The following is an 18,593-nucleotide window of genomic DNA, read 5'->3' as shown; positions in this document are numbered from 1 at the left end:
CTTTTCGTGTTACCTATGGCCTGTTTTGGCTGTTGTGATGTTCTTGGACGAGTGGTGGCATTGGAAGACGAGTTGCGGTCGATGATGGCATCTAGAATCGGCGCTAGCACAATTGCATCGATCGATGCCAGGAGGGTGTTGGTCCACGCAAATTGCGATGGTTCGCGAGTAATTGATGCGAGTGTCAGTCGATGCAAGGAGTGCATCGGTCGACATGGAGCGCTGCATCAGTCGATGCAGGGGAGGTGCATCGGTCGACACTAGACGTGTGTCGGTCGACACCGGTTCTCAACAGACGGCTGACATGTGTTCTTTTGTGGTTTGGCTTGATTATGACTTGCTTGTGATTGTTGTTTGTTGCTTTGAAATCTTATTACTTGTGTGTATAACCCAGTAGATGGGAGGATTGCCTCACTAAGTATTTCTGAAAAGACTTATGCATCTCTTTTGTGTTGTGGTGCAGGTAAAGGCAAAGTGTGATCATGGAATCAAAGCGATGAAGAGGATGAAGTTCTAGAGGCTCGATTTTTTGTGGTTTGACTTCTGTTAGGCTGCTAGAGTTGGGTCATAGAACATTGTTAGGATGATGGTTATTTGCTTCTTGATATTGTTGGATTATGAATGGTTAGACTTTGGTATTTGGTTATTCATGATTGGAGTTATTTTATTTGATTATTGATATTTCTTATGTTACCCGCTGTTGTTGATTGTTGTTAGGATGTTAGTGAGTATGGGATCACTAGTTAAATGTCATGTTAAAAAGAAAAAAAAAAGGATGGGTTGTTTTTTGACATTGTTGGATTATGAATTGTTAGAGTTTGGTATTTGGTTATTCATTATTGGAGTTATTTTATTGGATTATTGATATTTCTTATGTTATCCGTTGTTGTTGATTGTTGTTAGGATGTTAGTAATTATGGGATCACTAGTTGAATGTCATGCATGTTAAAAAAAAAATGGGATCAGTTGTTTCAAGCGAGCAAGATATCTCTGTTTATTCAGTCTAGAGAGCTCGAAACAGAGTATCAGGGGAAGAGTGAGTGCCTCCATGATAGCGAGAATTATGCTCTTTCCATATATGATAAACAGTGGCTTGGGTGACCAGTTTCTTCAGAGTGGAAGGTAAATCATTAGTGTTTCCTAAGAGCCAGGTAATCAAGATCTTCCAAGATATAAAGATGAGATTTGGGAGACCTAATCTGGGCAGAACCATACTCCACAGCTGGAGAGAGTATCTACAGTGAAGGAACAAGTACTCCCTGTTCTCCATTCCATCTGAACATAACACACATTCAGTATTTGTAGTCATACCCCAATTGCACAATCTCGATTTCACATACAGCCTATTGAGATTTACAACCCAGAACGTAAACGAATGTTTAGGAATTCCTCTCTTAAACCAAATAGCCTTACTCCATGCCTTAACACCAGAGGAAGGTCTCACAGCTTCCCAAGTGATTTTTGTGTTAAAGTAACCTTTTCTATTGCCTTTCGGACCCCAGGAATACAAATTAGGTCCTAATGATTCCAATGGAGGATCCACCATGGTTAAAGAATTTCAATTAGATAGGAGAAAAGGGTTTATGGTCCTGTGAGAAGGAAGTCTCCAACCTTGTGGACCAATCCCTTTAGCAACAATCGCATCATGGGAATTCCCATTAGCCTCGGACCATTATTACCAAGTACATTAATCTCAGGACCCAAGCTACTCCAATTATCATACCAGTAACTAGCAGATTTTTCATCCCCTATTGTGCATCCCAACTTCCAAGAACTATTTTATCATAGGTTTCAGAGCAATTATAAATATCCACATCCAAGATGCGCCCTGACTGTCTTCCGCAATCCAATAATTACTGTTTTTGAACATATTCTCCAACATCCAGGCGATCCAGAGTGATCCATTATTCGTAAATAACAACCATACAAGCTTCATATTCAAAAATTTGTTCCACACTTTGAAATTTCTGAGACCTAGTCCACCCTCCTTCTTATGCAGACAAATATCCTTCCAAGATACTTTTGCTGAGGCCCTTTTTCTATATCTCCAGATCATAGGAAATCATTACACATTGATTTAATGGCTCAAAGACATCCTTTTGGGAGAGCAAATACCGATGACCAGATCACTGCTGAAATAAGTTGGAGTTTACCAACAAAAAAGAGAATCTTGGAGGACCAAGAAGTGAAACGGGACTTAATGTTATCCAGCAAAGGAGAATAATCAGATTTCCTCAACTTATGGTGTAGAAGATTAATACCTAGATATCTCACTGGAAATGGACCAATTTGATAACATTGTTGAGACAGCTGATCGCTTAATTCTCTAGAGACTTCAGCAACAAAGAGAGTGGATTTGTCTCTATTCATGCTTAAACATGAAAGACACTTGAAGTTATCCAACAATGAAGCAATCTCTTGTAGAGAATTGATCCCCCCCCCCCCCTCCAATCAAAGAAAATCATGAGATCATCAGCTAAAGCCAAATGAGAGATCAGGGTTCCTTCCCAGAGGATGATATCCTATGTGTCCCAAAGCAAACATGCAATTGAACATATTGGATATATTCTTTTGTAGCAATCACAAAAATAGTGGGAGATACACTGCAAGAGATATGTACAATATTATCCCATAAAAACAGCTATTATAGATATTTCATAGCGAAATCACAAATGCTATGATATCGGCAGCCATGGTAGGTGTCACCCATACGATAGCATTTTTTTGATATTGTAACATCCGCAAACCGGTCTGGTCAGTTTAGGGAGGTGTGTCGATCGACACAGTAGGTGCATCGATCGACACAGCCTAAATTGGATTTGATCGGTTTGTTTTAATCATCGGTTCAATGTGGTTTGTTTAAGTGGAAATTAAACCAAGATATATAAGATTGGGAAGTCGACCTAGGCTTGTAAGCAGCCTCCTTTTTGTTGTTTCCAGAGAAAGAAAAGAGAGAAAGCGTTTGTTGAGAGTTTTTGTGAGTTTATGGGAAGATTGCTAGCTGTTCTTGAGAGATCTGAAGCTAGGATCGTGAGAGAAGCTTGCTAGGAGTGTGGATTCGTCAGTTTTAGAGTCAGAATCTTCTTTGGCAAAGATGAGCGCATGACCATGGTTTATCTAAGCTTGAGAGTTTCTGATTCTTTGTGTTTATGTGTTGTTTGATGGATTTTCTTGCTTGGGTGTGGTTGTTTTGTGGTTTTCTGTGGCTTTTTGTGTGGTTCTAGGGAAGTCTCGGCCACTTTGGAGGCGTTTGGAGTTGGAGATCTACGATAGAGCTCGTAGAAAGACGATGCTCGGCATCAGTGTCGATCGACACAGTGCGAGGACATGTCGATAAAACCTATGAGCATCGATCGATGCCATATGGAGGTGTCGGTCGATGCAATTAGGAATTTCGGGAAATGTTGAGCATGCATCGATCGACACAAGTGTGTAGCCCTGGGAATTTAGTTGGTAAAATATCCCAGTTTTGAACCACTACAACAAGGACAAAAGCAAATACAAAATTTTCAACATGTATGTGAGAAGGTCTCATAAACAACCAACCATTAAATTTGTGTGTATCTTTTTCCAACTAGACACTCTTTATATAACTCATGCTCTATACATCCATTTCTTATCCATCTCATGATTATTGATATATCATGGTTTTTATGGTTTTTAACCATGATATAAGAAGTCTTTAGAGTCTTTAGATGTGTTTTTAGGTTCTTTGAAAGTTTTTACAGGTTTTATAGGATTTTGGCATGAAATGAGCAAAATGGAGCAATTAGAGATATTTTGGAGCAATTCATCAAAGAAGAGAAGTTGGATTCGATTCAGAGTGATGGTGTCGATCGACACCACCTTGGTGTCGGTCGACACCCTGTTTTGTCTACGAAAGAAGCCAAGTTTTGGAAGATTCACAAATTTACCCAAAGTTTTCCACAATTGCAACACAAGTCCCTGACGTGTTTTAAGACATATAAATAGTGTTTTTAGGTTTTACAAACACTGAAGTTTTATTCTAGCAGCTTTTATTGTTTGAGAGATTTTGAGAGCTTTGGGAGAGAGAGATCTGAACTACTTTGTAGAGAAAAGAATTCCTAAACTCCCTCTTTACTCTTTTAATTTCTATTGCTTATTATTCAGAATGATGATTTGTTCTTTATTAAACATGTCTGAGTAGTTTGCTTGTTAGGTTCAGGGTTTTTTCACAGGGATTTTATGATTTATTAGATCTGTTTATTTAGGATTCATTATCTTTCTAGATCTTCATCATAGGTTGTTCTTCATATTAATTCTTGATTGATCACCTAGAATTAATAACCTAGGAAAATAAACTGATATGAGAATATAATTGATTTTCCTGATAAAACTTTTTGATGAGCAAAATTACTTCTTGCAAAGAGATTTGATTTAGTAATTTTGTGAACAATCTAAACCTGTATTCAAAGCTGATTTTTAACCTTGAATTTTACAAAGAGATTTGGATTTTCTGGTTTTAAATTTAGATAATATTTGTAGTGAGAACTGATTTATTTTACGAAAGTATTTAGAGTTCTAGATCTGATTTTAATTGCTTGAATCCTAATTTATTGATTGATTTAATTATTTGTAATTTCTTGAGAAATTCCCTAGACCTAGCTTTTTGATCCATTGAATTTTCACAAGCTTTTATTTAATATTTTGCATTGCTTTTCTTAATTTAAATCAATTTGTTTAGCTTAATTAAAAAAAATCTATAAATTATTGTGTAAACTTGAGTCCTTGTGGAATTTGATCCCTAAGTACTACATTGATCTCTTAATTTGAGAGAGTAGCTCTAGGGTTTAATTTGAGCATATCAATTATTAATCTCATGGTTTTTGGCTTCATTTTAAGATATTAAAGTTCATTAGTTTTACTTAGATAGATTAAAGTTATGTATGTTCACATTAAATTTTCTTTACAGTTTTCATTTGATAAATATCTATATATATTAAAAAAAACCTCCTTGTTTAGTAAATTATATCATTCGACAAAAAAAAAAAGCTCCTCCCTTAACGAAGTTTGTCCTACGCATCGCCCAAAAATTCAGACCTCCGTTTGCCTTCTCCGGTGACTGGCGCTCTTTACCGTAACTATGAGAGGGCCTATGTTTCTCTGCGTTTCGTTTATTTGTTGTTTGTTTGCTTCGCATCGCTTAGATCTGGTGGATTGATGGGGATGTTAGTAAGCTCAATTTTTAGATGGTCTTCACGGTGAGGCTTGGTCGGCATTCTTTGGAGTGTTGCTCTTCCTCCCCCAGCGGTTTTAGGAGAAGTCTCCTATGGTGCTTCTCGTTTTTGTGGCCATGGGCTTTTGTGGTCAACTGATTGAGTAAGCTAACTCTCCCATACTTCTCCTCCGTCTCTTAGCTTGGTTTAGGTGTTTAGTGTTGGTTGCAGTGGTGTTGGCCTTTGATTGGGGAGTATTATGGTTGATTCATGTTCAGTCTGTGATTGTATTGAGGAAGCGGTTAGAGCAGCCATATCTGTGAGGATATGTGATTACAAGTAAAGATGATGATGCCGGATCATAGATCAACGGTTGGTTTGAAGAATAAATGCCATTGTGGTTTGCTTGTTCCTGTCTCAGATGTTGTAGTTGCTCTTGTTCTTATCTTCGTTTCTAAGATGCAGTTGTGGTTTGGTTGTGGATCCTCGTCAGTTTCGTCAACCCTTTGCCTTTCCTCCCGTTCATTGTTTCTTCGTTCCAGTTTGTGGTCCTTGCAGGTTCGACTTCTTTCTTAGAGAAGTTTCGTGATTAAGTTCTTGGTTGTGGTAGTCTTCAAAGTTTAAAGAGATTTCTTCTCCTTGGTATTCACAATGTGTGTTAACTAGTTTGATCCTTCGTTAGTCTCGATCCTGTGATTGGTGTCTTTTCGAGAAGTTTTCCTGCTCCTTGTCCCTGCTTTCGTGATCTGAGTAGATCAGTTAGCTTTTTGGCGGACTCCAGTTAGACGTTAAGAGACGTATCAGTCGTCGTCCTTGTTATGTTAGACGTATCAGTTAGCTTTTGAGGCTCTATGACTTTCTATGAGTGCTCTTTACTTGCCGGGTTATGTTGTCCTTGTTTCTCGAGAGATTGTCTCTCATTGTGATACGAGGAGGTAGATGTTATCTAAGAGTTGGCCATGTGCATTCGTGATAATTTGCATTCGCAGGTGTTTCAGAAGAAGAAGTTTTTATATTCTTTGGTTCTATCCTTTTTAAAAATTTGCCTAGTTACTTCTGCATTTAGGTTTAGGACTCCTCCTCTTTCGATTTTGGTATTGATATTATCTGCTTTGCATTTCTAGTTTTTTTCTCTCCTTTCGATAAGTCTTAGTTTCCAGATAATTTTATTTTCCGCCGGCTTGGTTTTTAGGAACTTTTTGTTGTTCGTCGGCTTAGTTTCTCTTTTTTGAGCTGTAAACTCTAGGGATATATTTATTTTCTGCGGGTATAAGTTGTAATTCACAATGTATCTTTTCAAGTTTTATAGTATTATCAGATGACAATATCAGATGACAAAAAAATATGTATATATATATTAATGATATTAGATGTGGTTTGTCAGCGAACTGATGCACATTTATTAAAGTAATTATTTATATTTTATGGTTCGTTTCGTTAACCTTACTAGATTTTAATCCGCGGTACACCGCGGAATTATTTTTTTATACTATTAAATTTTAAATTGTAATTGTTAGTTAATTTTTACGTTTTATTTGAAGTTTAAGATTGTATAATTGTATTTTGATTGTTAATTCTACGATTTAATCTGCGGTTTATATACAACACAATAATTTATTTTTGTTATAAATTAATTTCACAAATCCAAGATAAAAATATTCGGAGGATGAGCCAGAATTCATTACAAAACTTATTAATATCTGTTTATATTAATAAGTTGTACCAGTTTGTTTATAATAATTGAAACGACCAACCTTTTTTTTTCTAAATAATAAATAATAAATAATAATATAATAAATAACTACAACTAGTGGTCTCATATCCACTAGCCACCTAACCACAACCACAACCACAACCAACAGCGGAATAACAATACCAATATCCAATAAATAATATCCAATAAATATAATAACCAATATTCATAACATCAACAATATCCAATAATCAAATAACATAAATCATAGAACCAGCAACCTAGAAATGTTCTAATGACCCAACTCTAGCAACCTAGCAATGCCAGACAACATAAAACCGAGTCCCTAGAACATCCTCCTCTTCATTGCCTTGATTTCACGATCACACTTTGCCTTTACCTGCACCACAAACACATATTGCAATGCATGAGTATTTTATAAACACTCAGTAAGGCAATCCTCCCATCTATTGGGCTATACACACAAGCAATAGAGCCATCTCTAACCATCAAGCAACAATCAACAACCAATAATAACAAACCAGGACTGTGCATCGACCGACACCAACAAGCATCGACCGACGCCACATGGGGATGCATCGACCGACACTGAAGCTGCATCGACCGATGCAAGTGTAACTTGCATCGACCGACACCCTATCTGCATCGACCGACGCATGCTCGACGTAATACGAAAACCCTAGAGTTTTACGTGCCGTCCTCACACTTGCATCGACCGGCGCAAGATATGCATCGACCGACGCAAGATATGCATCGACCGACGTAACGTCGAGCATCGTGTTTTCCCCAAAGCTTCTCGCCGGATCTTCATTCCTACAACCACAAGACTCGATCCCAAGCCACAAGAAAGCTTCCTAACGTCCATAGCAATGATCTAACAAGCCTAACATCACACAACAAGCAGATTAAAGAGTTCTCTAGCTTAGATAAGCCATGGTCATGCACTTACCTTTGCCACAGAAGAATCTGAACCTCTAACAAACAAGAACAAGCTCCTAGGAAGCTCCTACAACGATTCCAGCTACAGATCTCACCAAGAAACGCCACAAATCTCCAGAAATCACCAAAAAGTTCAAGAACAGCTCTCTCTTCCTTTTGTTTCTCAAAAACGGCTAAAGTCGTCTAATGAGACCAAAATAACGACTTAAGGGTTTTCCTTTCCCCTTTACCCAAAACGCACGAAATTGAACCAGCATCGACCGATGCTCCACCTGCATCGATCGATGCACATCCTAAACCGGAATTCCGGTTCGCGGATGTTACAATTCTCCCCCACCAAACTAGATTCGTCCTCGAATCTCGAACGACCATCAGCCAAGGACTCCCGTGCGACCGTCTCCACGGCCCGCACTCCTCCGACCGATCTACAGAAGATCACCTCCAGGCGATAGACTCACGCTCCAGGCGTTATTTGCTCTTGACTTTTTGGAATTTCCTTTACTCATAGGCCTAAACCTTGAGTTTTCATTGGCTCCTCATCAGACCTAAGTCTGCATGCCAATGTTGGCTCCTCATCAGGCCTAAACCCGCATGCCATAATATATATATAAGGAAAAATCCAAAATCGTCTCTCGGGTCGTCACCCTACAGCGCGCCTCCGGACCGTCATCCGAAGTCGATATACAAACCATACTCCCAAGCCACAAAGTCTCTGAATATGGCAGTACTAGGAGAACCTATGTCCCCCACGAGCCGTGAGCAAACAATTCTGAACACGTCTGAGTCCTATCCCTATCCAGGTTTCCTTCCCATGGCTCGCGTAAAACATCTCAATGTCCTACCAACCACATATCCCCTCACTGGAATACCTCATGACCACACAAGGATCATATACACGCCACAAGGGCCGCCACCAAGGCCAAAAAAAATGTCCTAAAGAGGACCGCCACCAAGGCCAAACAAAATGTCCTAAAGAGGACCGCCACCAAGGCCAAAAAAAATGTCCTAAAGAGGACCGCCACCAAGGCCAAACAAATTTCCTAAAGAGGACCGCCACCAAGGCCAAACAAATGTCCTAAAGAGGACCGCCACGAAGGCCACTCGTCTCGAAGGACCATCACAAAGACCATCTGTCCCGAAGGACCATCACAAAGACACTCGGGCTAAACAGCCCGCCACAAAGGCCATGCAATTGGCTAAACAGCCCGCCACAAAGGCCACACACGGCTAAACAGCCCACCACAAAGGCCATACACGGCTAAACAGCCCGCCACAAAGGCCACACAATGTCTAAAAAGACCGCCACACACGGCACACTGACTCAAAAGTCCGCCACTAAGGCCACACACAAGCCCCTCCAAGGCTTTCCACCGCTAAAATGGACAAATTCTAACTCCCGTAAAACTTTCCATATTTAGCACTTTCTATTTTTGGAAACTTTCCACTTTTGGAAACTTCTATTTTAGAAAAACTTTCCCCCAAAAACCCCGCCTCACGAAAACTTTGTATCCCGAACACCACCTCATCTTGTTACTGAGTCGCACAACGAACCATCCCAAGCAACCGAGTAAACAAGAGAGATGGGCTCGAATACTCCATTCTCGCTCCAGCCACGGATTATAGATGGAACCAGGCTAAACAAGCTCAAGTCGCGGCTTGCTTCTCATACCACTTCTTGATCCTTGCTTTCATCTTCGCCTCAGGCTCCCAAGTCTGCTCCTTAAAACCATCACAGTCCCACAGGACTCTCATCAAAGGAATCTTCTTCTTATGAAGTTCCTTGATCCTCCTCTCGAGAACCCTCACTGGTCTCGCCTCCAAAGTCATGTTAGGCTGAAGATCCTCAGGAATCTTAGCCAACACTCGCTCACCCTCACGGAGACACTTCCGCAACATAGACACATGGAAAACCTTATGGAATGCACGCATAACCTCGGGTAACTCCAGTCTATATGCCACTGGTCCAACCCGCTCTATCACTCTGAATGGACCCATATACCTCGGACTCAACTTAGTCTCTGACAATGACCTGTTCGGACCCTGGCCATCTTGAGGTACACTCTGTCTCCTACCTGAAACTCAAGATCTCTCCTCCTCATATCCGCATAACTCCTCTGTCTATCCTGAGCCTCCTTCATGTTCAACTTTAGAACCCGAATCTTCTCAGAGGTCTCCTGAACAAAACTAGCACCAAACATGCTCCTCTCCCCCACCTGAGTCCCGCATAATGGTGTACGACATGGTCTCCCATACAAAGCCTCATAAGGAGCCATCTTAATTCTCGCCTGATAGTTGTTGTTGTAAGCAAACTCTACCAGGTTCAGGTGATCTGCCCAATGGCCACCCCAATCCAACACACACATCCTCAGCAAATCCTCCAGCGTCTGGATCGTCCTCTCAGACTGTCTATCTCAGACTGTCCATCTGTATGGGGATGATAAGATGTACTCATATGCACCTTAGTGCCCATCTCTGCCTGAAATGCCTTCCAGAACACCGAAGTAAACTTAGAATCCCTATCAGACACAATGCTCGCTGGCACCCCATGCAATCTGACTATCTCTCTCAAATACTTCTTAGCCAAGACCGCTGCTCCATCAGTCTTCTTAATGGCCAGAAAATGTGCTGACTTAGTCAACCGGTCCACGATGACCCAAATAGCATCAAAAGTCCGTGACACTGGTAATCCTACCACAAAATCCATTGTGATCATATCCCATTTCTATTCAGGATTGGGTAAACTCTTCAGTAAACCGCCAGGAACCTGATGCTCAGCCTTCACTAGCTGACACACATCGCACCTCGAAACCCAACTAGCCACATCCTTCTTCATCCTGACCCAATGATAATACTTCTTGAGGTCACGGTACATCTTAGTCGCTCCTAGATGAATAGATAACTTGCTCGCATGAGCCTCTCTCAGAATCTCCTACCTCAACTCCTCATCCTTGGGCACACAAACCCGACCGTGCACCAAGATAGTACCATTATCTGAGACTTGATACTCTGAATCCACATCCTTAGAGGCATTCACCAGCCCCAAATCCTTCTCCTGAGCCAAACGCACCCTACTCAGAAGATCTGCTCTATCAACTGCTTCCAAACCCAACGGTTCCTGTGAAATAGCACACAAGCTCAAAGCACTGATCTCCCCTACCAGAGACTCCATCTCCTGCTCCTGAGCCGAATCTACCCTCTTCCGACTCATAGCATCTGCAACCGTATTAGCCTTACCAGGATGATAGGCTATCTCCAAATCATAATCTGCCACAAGCTCCATCCACCGCCTCTACCTCAAATTCAACTCAGGCTGAGTGAATATATATTTCAGGCTCTTATGATCTGTAAACACCTGTACCTTTGCACCATAAAGATAAGATCTCCAAATCTTCAAGGCAAAAACTACAGCACCCATCTCTAAATCATGAGTAGGATAGTTGCCTTCATGCACCCGCAACTGCCGCAAAGCGTAGGCAATCACCTTCCCATGCTGCATCTAAACACACCCCAAACCAACTCTAGATGCATCTGTATAAACCACATAGGGTTCTCCCTGCTCAGGCAAAGCCAACACTAGCGCAGTAGTCAACATCTCCTTCAGGCTTGCAAAGCCTTCCTCACACTCTTCTGACCAAACAAAAGGAACATCCTTCCCTGTCAACTTAGTCATAGGACGTGCTCTGCTCGCAAACCCCTGCACAAATCTCATGTAGTATCCTGCCAATCCAAGAAAACTCGTGATCTCTGTATCATTCTGCGGTCTAGGCCAATCTTTGATAGCCTGAATCTTCTCTGGATCCACAGAAACCCTGTCTGTAGACACAATATGACCCAGAAATCCCATCTCACGCTGCCAAAAACTGCACTTGCTCAACTTAGCAAACAACTTCTGCTCCCGCAGCTTCTCCATAACTGCCCTCAAAAGCACTGCATGCTCCTCAGGACTCTTAGAATAAACCAGGATATCGTCGATGAAAATGATGACAGACACGTCTAGGAACTCCTGAAATACGTTGTTCATCAATCTCATAAACGCTGCTGGCGTGTTAGTCAACCCGAAATGCATCACCACAAACTCATAATGCCCATACCTCGTCCTGAAAGCAGTCTTCCTCACATCTGCCTCATCTATCGGTATCTGATGATAACCCGACGCCAGATCTACCTTAGAGAACCAAGTAGCACCCCTCAACTAATCCAACAACTCATCGATCCTAGGAAGCGGATACTTGTTCTTCACAGTGACCCGGTTCAAACCTCGATAATCAATGCACAACCTGAAACTCCCATCCTTCTTCTTCACAAACAACACCGGCGCTCCCAACGGTAATACACTAGGACGGATGAATCCCTTACTCAACAAATCCTCTAGCTGCTTCTTCAACTCTGCCATCTCTGCTGGAGCCATCCTGTAAGGAGCCTTGGATAACGGCATCATCCCCGGTTCCAGTTCAATGGTAAAAGGATCCGACCGAGATGGTGGTAATCCCTGCAAAGACTGAAACACATCCTCATACTCCTCCACTACCGGAATACCACTAACCATAGACTTCCCCACTGACTCTAGCATAGATATAGTAACCAGATAAGCCTCACGGCCCTTCTCGATCATCTTCCCAGCTTGAATGGTTTAGATCACGAGACTCCCTGAAGTCGGTCTAATACCCTGAAACACCAACTTCTCTCCTGGGCGCTCAAACTCCACCCTACCCCGATGACAATCCAAATGCACCCTATGCCGATGCAGCCAATCTATCCCGAGAATAACATCATATAACTCCACTGGACTGATAAGCAAAACCGCTGGCCAGAACTCTCCTGCCAGCTGAATATCAATTCCTCTAGCTCGTCCAATCACTCTCAAGAACTCGCCTCCCGCAACTCTGACAACTCCTGCATGCTCTCCAGGATCCCCGCTGATCCCCGCACACTTTGCACACTCTGCAGTAATGAAGCTATGAGAAGCTTCAGAATCAAACATAACATGGGACTTAAACCCGCCCACCAACAGGGTCCCTACACAAACCTCATGTGTTGACAACCTAACACTTTATCATAGGAAAAACATAAAGTCTGAACCTACTAAAAATTCACAAAGCTTAAGTACCAGAAATTATACATGTGATCGCCCCGGCACTAGTTTCACCATTCTCAGCTGTCGTGTAAACCCGTGGCGCCTGCTCAATCCGTGCCACCTGCTGACCTCCAGGCTGCACCTGCTGCAACGCTGCCACTGCTGCCGTCTGCAACTTGGGACAAAAAGGCCAGATGTGCCCTGTCTCCCTACAATGATAACATACCCGAGGCCCCGCCGTCGGAGCAATCCTCTTGGGACAACTAGCAACCCTGTGATCCTTGCTCCCACAACCGAAACAACTCGCACCACTCGGCTTCTGCGTAGCCTCCCACCTCCTCTTGGTTCACTGTGCAGGCCTACCGCCCATGCTATAACCACCCTGCTGCTGAGCCTTACTAGGCTGAACTGCTGGAGCTACCGCCACTGACTGTGCCCGGATATCCTCCTCAATCTCTGCTGCAGTCTCAACCAGCTCTGCACGCGTAGCATAACTCCGCCCTCTAGAGTGAACTCTCAAATCATCACGTAGAGCCCTCAAAAACCTCCTGATCTAAGCCTCCTCAGACTCCAAAGCCCGGCCCCCATAACAAAGAAGTCGACTGAACTCCAAGTCCAGCTCCCGCACTGACCGTGTCCCTGAGACAACTGAAGGAACTGCACCTCCAACCGATCCAATGCCTCTCTAGGAAAATACTTGCGGTTGAACTCCAAGACGAAGTCAGCCCAAGTCATCTCCCGCTGCACTCTCCTAGCAGCCACTGATCTCCACCACAACTCAGCATCACCACTCAAATAGTAGACCCCTATGTCCACCCAAAACTCCTCAGGACATCTTAGAGTATGGAAGTTACGTTCCACACTCGTCCTCCACGCATTCGCAACAGTAGGATCTGTACCACCCGAAAACCTCTCAGTGAACAGACCCTTTATCTCCTTGAGCATAGACAAATAACTTCCATGTGCTCCCACATCCACAACCACTGGCTGCCGCTCCTCCGCCAGCACTGGTGGCACTACCTGAGCCTGAGCCGGTACCACTGGTGGTAACCGTGCTAACACCTCTGCTAGCATAGCCGCAACGTCAGTACTAGGGACTCCACCCGCTGGGACTCCCACACCCGGGACCCTAGCATCACCGGCCACTGGAGCATCAATACCGCCCCCTCCTACCACACTCACGGAATCCCCAAGAACACCCTGCGACTCGCCAACACCCTCAGCTGTCACACTCTGGTTCTTGGTCTCACTAACCACTGGGACCCTGCCCCTACCATGACCACGTCCGCGTCCACGACCACGTCCGCGTCCACGACCTCGACCAGCCACAACATCACCTCTAACCATCTGCACTACCATGAACAGAAGGCTAAACAAACAATTTCTAATAAAACACAGAAACATAAATTCACCGTGGAATCACACAGTCGGCTCGAAGAGGATGTTCTAGGACTCCATGCCACACACAATTGACTAACTCACATAACCAATCAAGACATACAATCCCAAACATCACAACAGAAACCTAGTGAACCCAAACCTAGAACCGTAAGGGCTCTGATACCAAAATGAAACGACCAACCTTTTTTTTAAAAAAATAATAATAATAAATAATAAATAATAATATAATAAATAACTACAACTAGTTGTCCCATATCCACTAGCCACCTAACCACAACCACAACCAACAGCAGAATAACAATACCAATATCCAATAAATAATATCCAATAAATATAATAACCAATATTCATAACATCAGCAAATATCCAATAATCAAATAACATAAATCATACAACCAGCAACCTAGCAATGTTCTAATGACCCAACTCTAGCAACCTAGCAATGCTAGACAACATAAAACCGAGTCCCTAGAACATCCTCCTCTTCATTGCCTTGATTCCACGATCACACTTTGCCTTTACCTGCACCACAAACACATATTGCAATGCATGAGTATTTTATAAACACTCAGTAAGGCAATCCTCCCATCTACTGGGCTATACACACAAGCAATAGAGTCATCTCTAACCATCAAGCAACAATCAACAACCAATAATAACAAACCAGGACTGTGCATCGACCGACACCAACAAGAATCGACCGACGCCACATGGGGATGCATCGACCGACACTGAAGCTGCATCGACCGATGCAAGTTACACTTGCATCGACCGATACCCTATCTGCATCGACCGACGCATGCTCGACGTAACACGAAAACCCTAGAGTTTTATGCACCGTCCTCGCACTTGCATCGACCGACGCAACGTCGAGCATCGTGTTTTTCTCGAAGCTTCTCGCCGGATCTTCGTTCCTACAACCACAAGACTCGATCCCAAGCCACAAGAAAGCTTCCTAACGTCTATAGCAATGATCTAACAAGCCTAACATCACACAACAAGCAGATTAAAGAGTTCTCTAGCTTAGATAAGCCATGGTCATGCACTTACCTTTGCCACAGAAGAATCTGAACCTCTAACAAATAAGAACAAGCTCCTAGGAAGCTCCTACAACGATCCTAGCTACAGATCTCACCAAGAAACGCCACAAATCTCCAGAAATCACCAAAAACGTTCAAGAACAGCTCTCTCTTCCTTTTGTTTCTCAAAAACGGCTAAAGTCGTCTAATGAAACAAAAAGAACGACTTAAGGGTTTTTCTTTCCCCTTTGCCCAAAACGCAGCGTTTGACTTAAGTCAAAATGCACGAAATGGAACCATCATCGACCGATGCTCCACCTGCATCAATCGATGTACATCCTAAACCAAAATTCTGGTTCGCGGATGTTACAATAATCATGTATATAGATGTGTCAAACAAGTCGGTCCACATTTCTTTTTTCATGGACAGCAGCGGATCAACCCGCTAAGACCGTGGTCGTTAAAGTTATGTCCAAACATGTCCTCAACCTAAATTTTATATTAATTATTTTTAAAAAATTTAGTGGTAAAGAAAAAAAAAGAAATTTTAAAATAACTTATAATATTGATATTTTGTAGTTATCTTAATTGGTATAAATTAAATTTCCTCACATTATCACATATTTCACGTATTATATATACAGAACTATGTAACAATATTATTTATATATATAATATTTATTTTAATCGTACATTTGTAGTTTTTTGGACAACCCGCCAACATACCTTGCTAAAATCCGTAATCCTGATAGACTTAATTGTATTGACCATCTTTTAATGGTACACCACAGGCCTATATTTTCTATATAAACTATATCTTTAGAAATTTATTACTTTTTGGTATAATATACTGATGGTCGTAGCGATAGATTATTGACATTTTAAATTTATAAGGATATCGATCATAACCCGTCCAAAATAATTTAAATTTATTAAAGTTTATTTAATAATATATTCAAAACATTTATAAAAATTAATTGCTATACAGAAATCTGACTGTTTAGGAATTTAAGATTTTTTTGTTTTATGTATTTTTTAGGGATTTTATTTGATAATGTTACTTTTCCACAAATCTTGTTATAGATTAAATATTTTATATTTAGTAGAGGAACTCTTTAGATTTTATATATATTAAAGACGGATAATCTGGAGGAATTTTTTAAAAAATTAAAAGATTTGAAGTAATTGAATATGATTGATTGAAATGAATATAGAGTTTTTTATATTGGAAAAGCAAAAATTTTGTTTAGTTTTGCAGAAAATTAGGTTCAGAGTGGAGATAATTTAGGAAAATTATATTGGATTGATAGGAGAATATTTAATTAACATACCTTATTTTGCATATTTCGATTTTTTGTTTTATTTTTTTTTTAAAGTATTTTAATGGTAATTGCATTGGTTGTAAATACCTTTGAACTCCAAGCCTTCTTCTCAAAAATGCTATGAAAATAATAATATAGATTTGGTTGTTTTATTTGAGTAGTTTTTAATCCACGGATTGAAATTCTTTTTATTTATATTGTAAAATCGCACGGATTGAAATTCTTTTTATTTATATTGTAATTTTTATATAAAATATAATTTATGTGAATGTTTTTAAAAAAAATTTTGGATAAAACATTATGCAATAAAATCATATGCTAAATATGATGGCTTGAAAAAAAAAAGTATTTTGTAAGTTATATATTCTTAATGATTCTAGATAAGTACCGTGCTATAATACGGTTAAATTTTATTTTATACAAAATTTTATTTTATACAAATTTTTGTATATTTTATAATTTAAGATAAAATTTTAATATGTTGTATTAGTTTATGTATGTGAAGTTATTTCAATAATGTATATTCTACATCATGACTTGAATGTCATTATAAGATATAATTTTGTAAATTTGGTTTTTAAAAAAGCAAGTTATTATATTATGAGTAATTTAATATATGTTATACTTTGTGTTTTAATATACTTGGTTTCTTGAAATTATTTCATATTATAGTGACATATTATTGACCATTGCTATAACAAATCAAATTAGAGCGTTTATAGTTTCTAGCTTTTTGATATATTAAATATTTATGATATTCTTCAAAATATCAAGTTTCAATATTTTAAAAATATTTCAAAATAAATTATTTAAAGTTTAGTATATTATATAAATATAAAATTCAACCAAAAAAATATGAAATTGAATTTAAAATATTCAAATTTTGACCCGTTAATCAGTAAATTTTTTAATTCAATAGATATTATTTTTAAAGAATAATATTACTAAAACTTGAATATTTTATAGATTGAACAGTTTATATTTCTTTTTTTAAATTCAACTTATTGTATATCCGGAAATAAAACTACTTTTTAACTATCATAAATAATATGATAATTTATTTATTTCACAAAATAGACTCATATATAAAGATGAGAGTTGAAGTATAAGATAATTAACAAATTAATATGGTAAGTTAAATATCAAAAAAAATTATTTGATGAATAATTTAATAAAGAAAATTAATATGATAAGTTAGATGATATCAAATGATTCTTTGGGATATTCTTAAGTGTATTCATATAACCCACGAATTGACCAATTATCTATAAATCTTTTTTATGTAACCAACCTATATTTAATCTATAACCTATTTTGTAACGAACCTATGAATATTATATAGTCTACAAAAAAATGTTGTGTACTTCCGTAATATTATATAGGAGATTTTTTAACATGTTTGGTGAAGGTTTTCTAATAGGTTTTCTCATAAAATGTATATCATGCCGGATCATTCCATATTTATTTGAATTAATGGGCCATAATTGGGCCAATGTTGTCCTAAAAAGCCTCTTATGTATAAGTACTTTTTGTATTACAATTATCTGATTATAAAATTAAGAAAGAGAAAGTATTTTATCTCTCAGTAAAAGCTTGGAATGATGCTAGGTATGATTTTATTTTGTAGTATAATCGGAAATCACTCTTAATATGCGGAAGAGTGATTAATTTTTGAGATTTTGTTACTTATATATGGTTAATTAAATATTATTTGCAGATTTTATTTTATTCTTTCGAATATACATTTTAAGAGGATCTTTAATCAAAATTTAACTAATTGTTACAACCATATATGATATAACCTATAATCTATCAAATAATCAAATAATTAATCTTATAACCCATATTATATAGTCTACAAAAAAATGTTGGGTACTTCCGTTTTATTATGTAGGGGATTAACTTTTTATCTTGTTTTGAGTTTTTTTAATAATGTTATATGTATTA

The 18,593-nt window shown here is 39.4% G+C and overlaps 1 protein-coding gene across 1 annotated transcript; it reads right to left on the bottom strand.

Moving 5' to 3' along the window:
* Positions 1 to 1,003: 1,003 nt before the first annotated feature.
* On the bottom strand, positions 1,004 to 1,546 carry LOC147930862 (uncharacterized). The gene has a single exon (XM_087477062.1). The coding sequence runs from the start codon at positions 1,544 to 1,546 to the stop codon at positions 1,004 to 1,006; it is 543 nt and encodes a 180-aa protein (XP_087333188.1).
* Between the last annotated feature and the right edge of the window lie 17,047 nt (positions 1,547 to 18,593).

Source organism: Camelina sativa, chromosome 12, assembly GCF_030686135.1.
Source record: "Camelina sativa cultivar CO46 ecotype springtype chromosome 12, ASM3068613v1".
NCBI classification, from domain to species: domain Eukaryota; kingdom Viridiplantae; phylum Streptophyta; class Magnoliopsida; order Brassicales; family Brassicaceae; genus Camelina; species Camelina sativa.
The sequence above is the reverse complement of the archived record's forward strand: the minus strand, read 5'-3'. Positions and strand labels throughout refer to the sequence as shown.

Excerpts from the sequence above, each read along its gene's own strand:
- LOC147930862 (XM_087477062.1), bottom strand. The coding sequence starts at position 1,546 with ATGGTGGATCCTCCATTGGAATCATTAGGACCTAATTTGTATTCCTGG.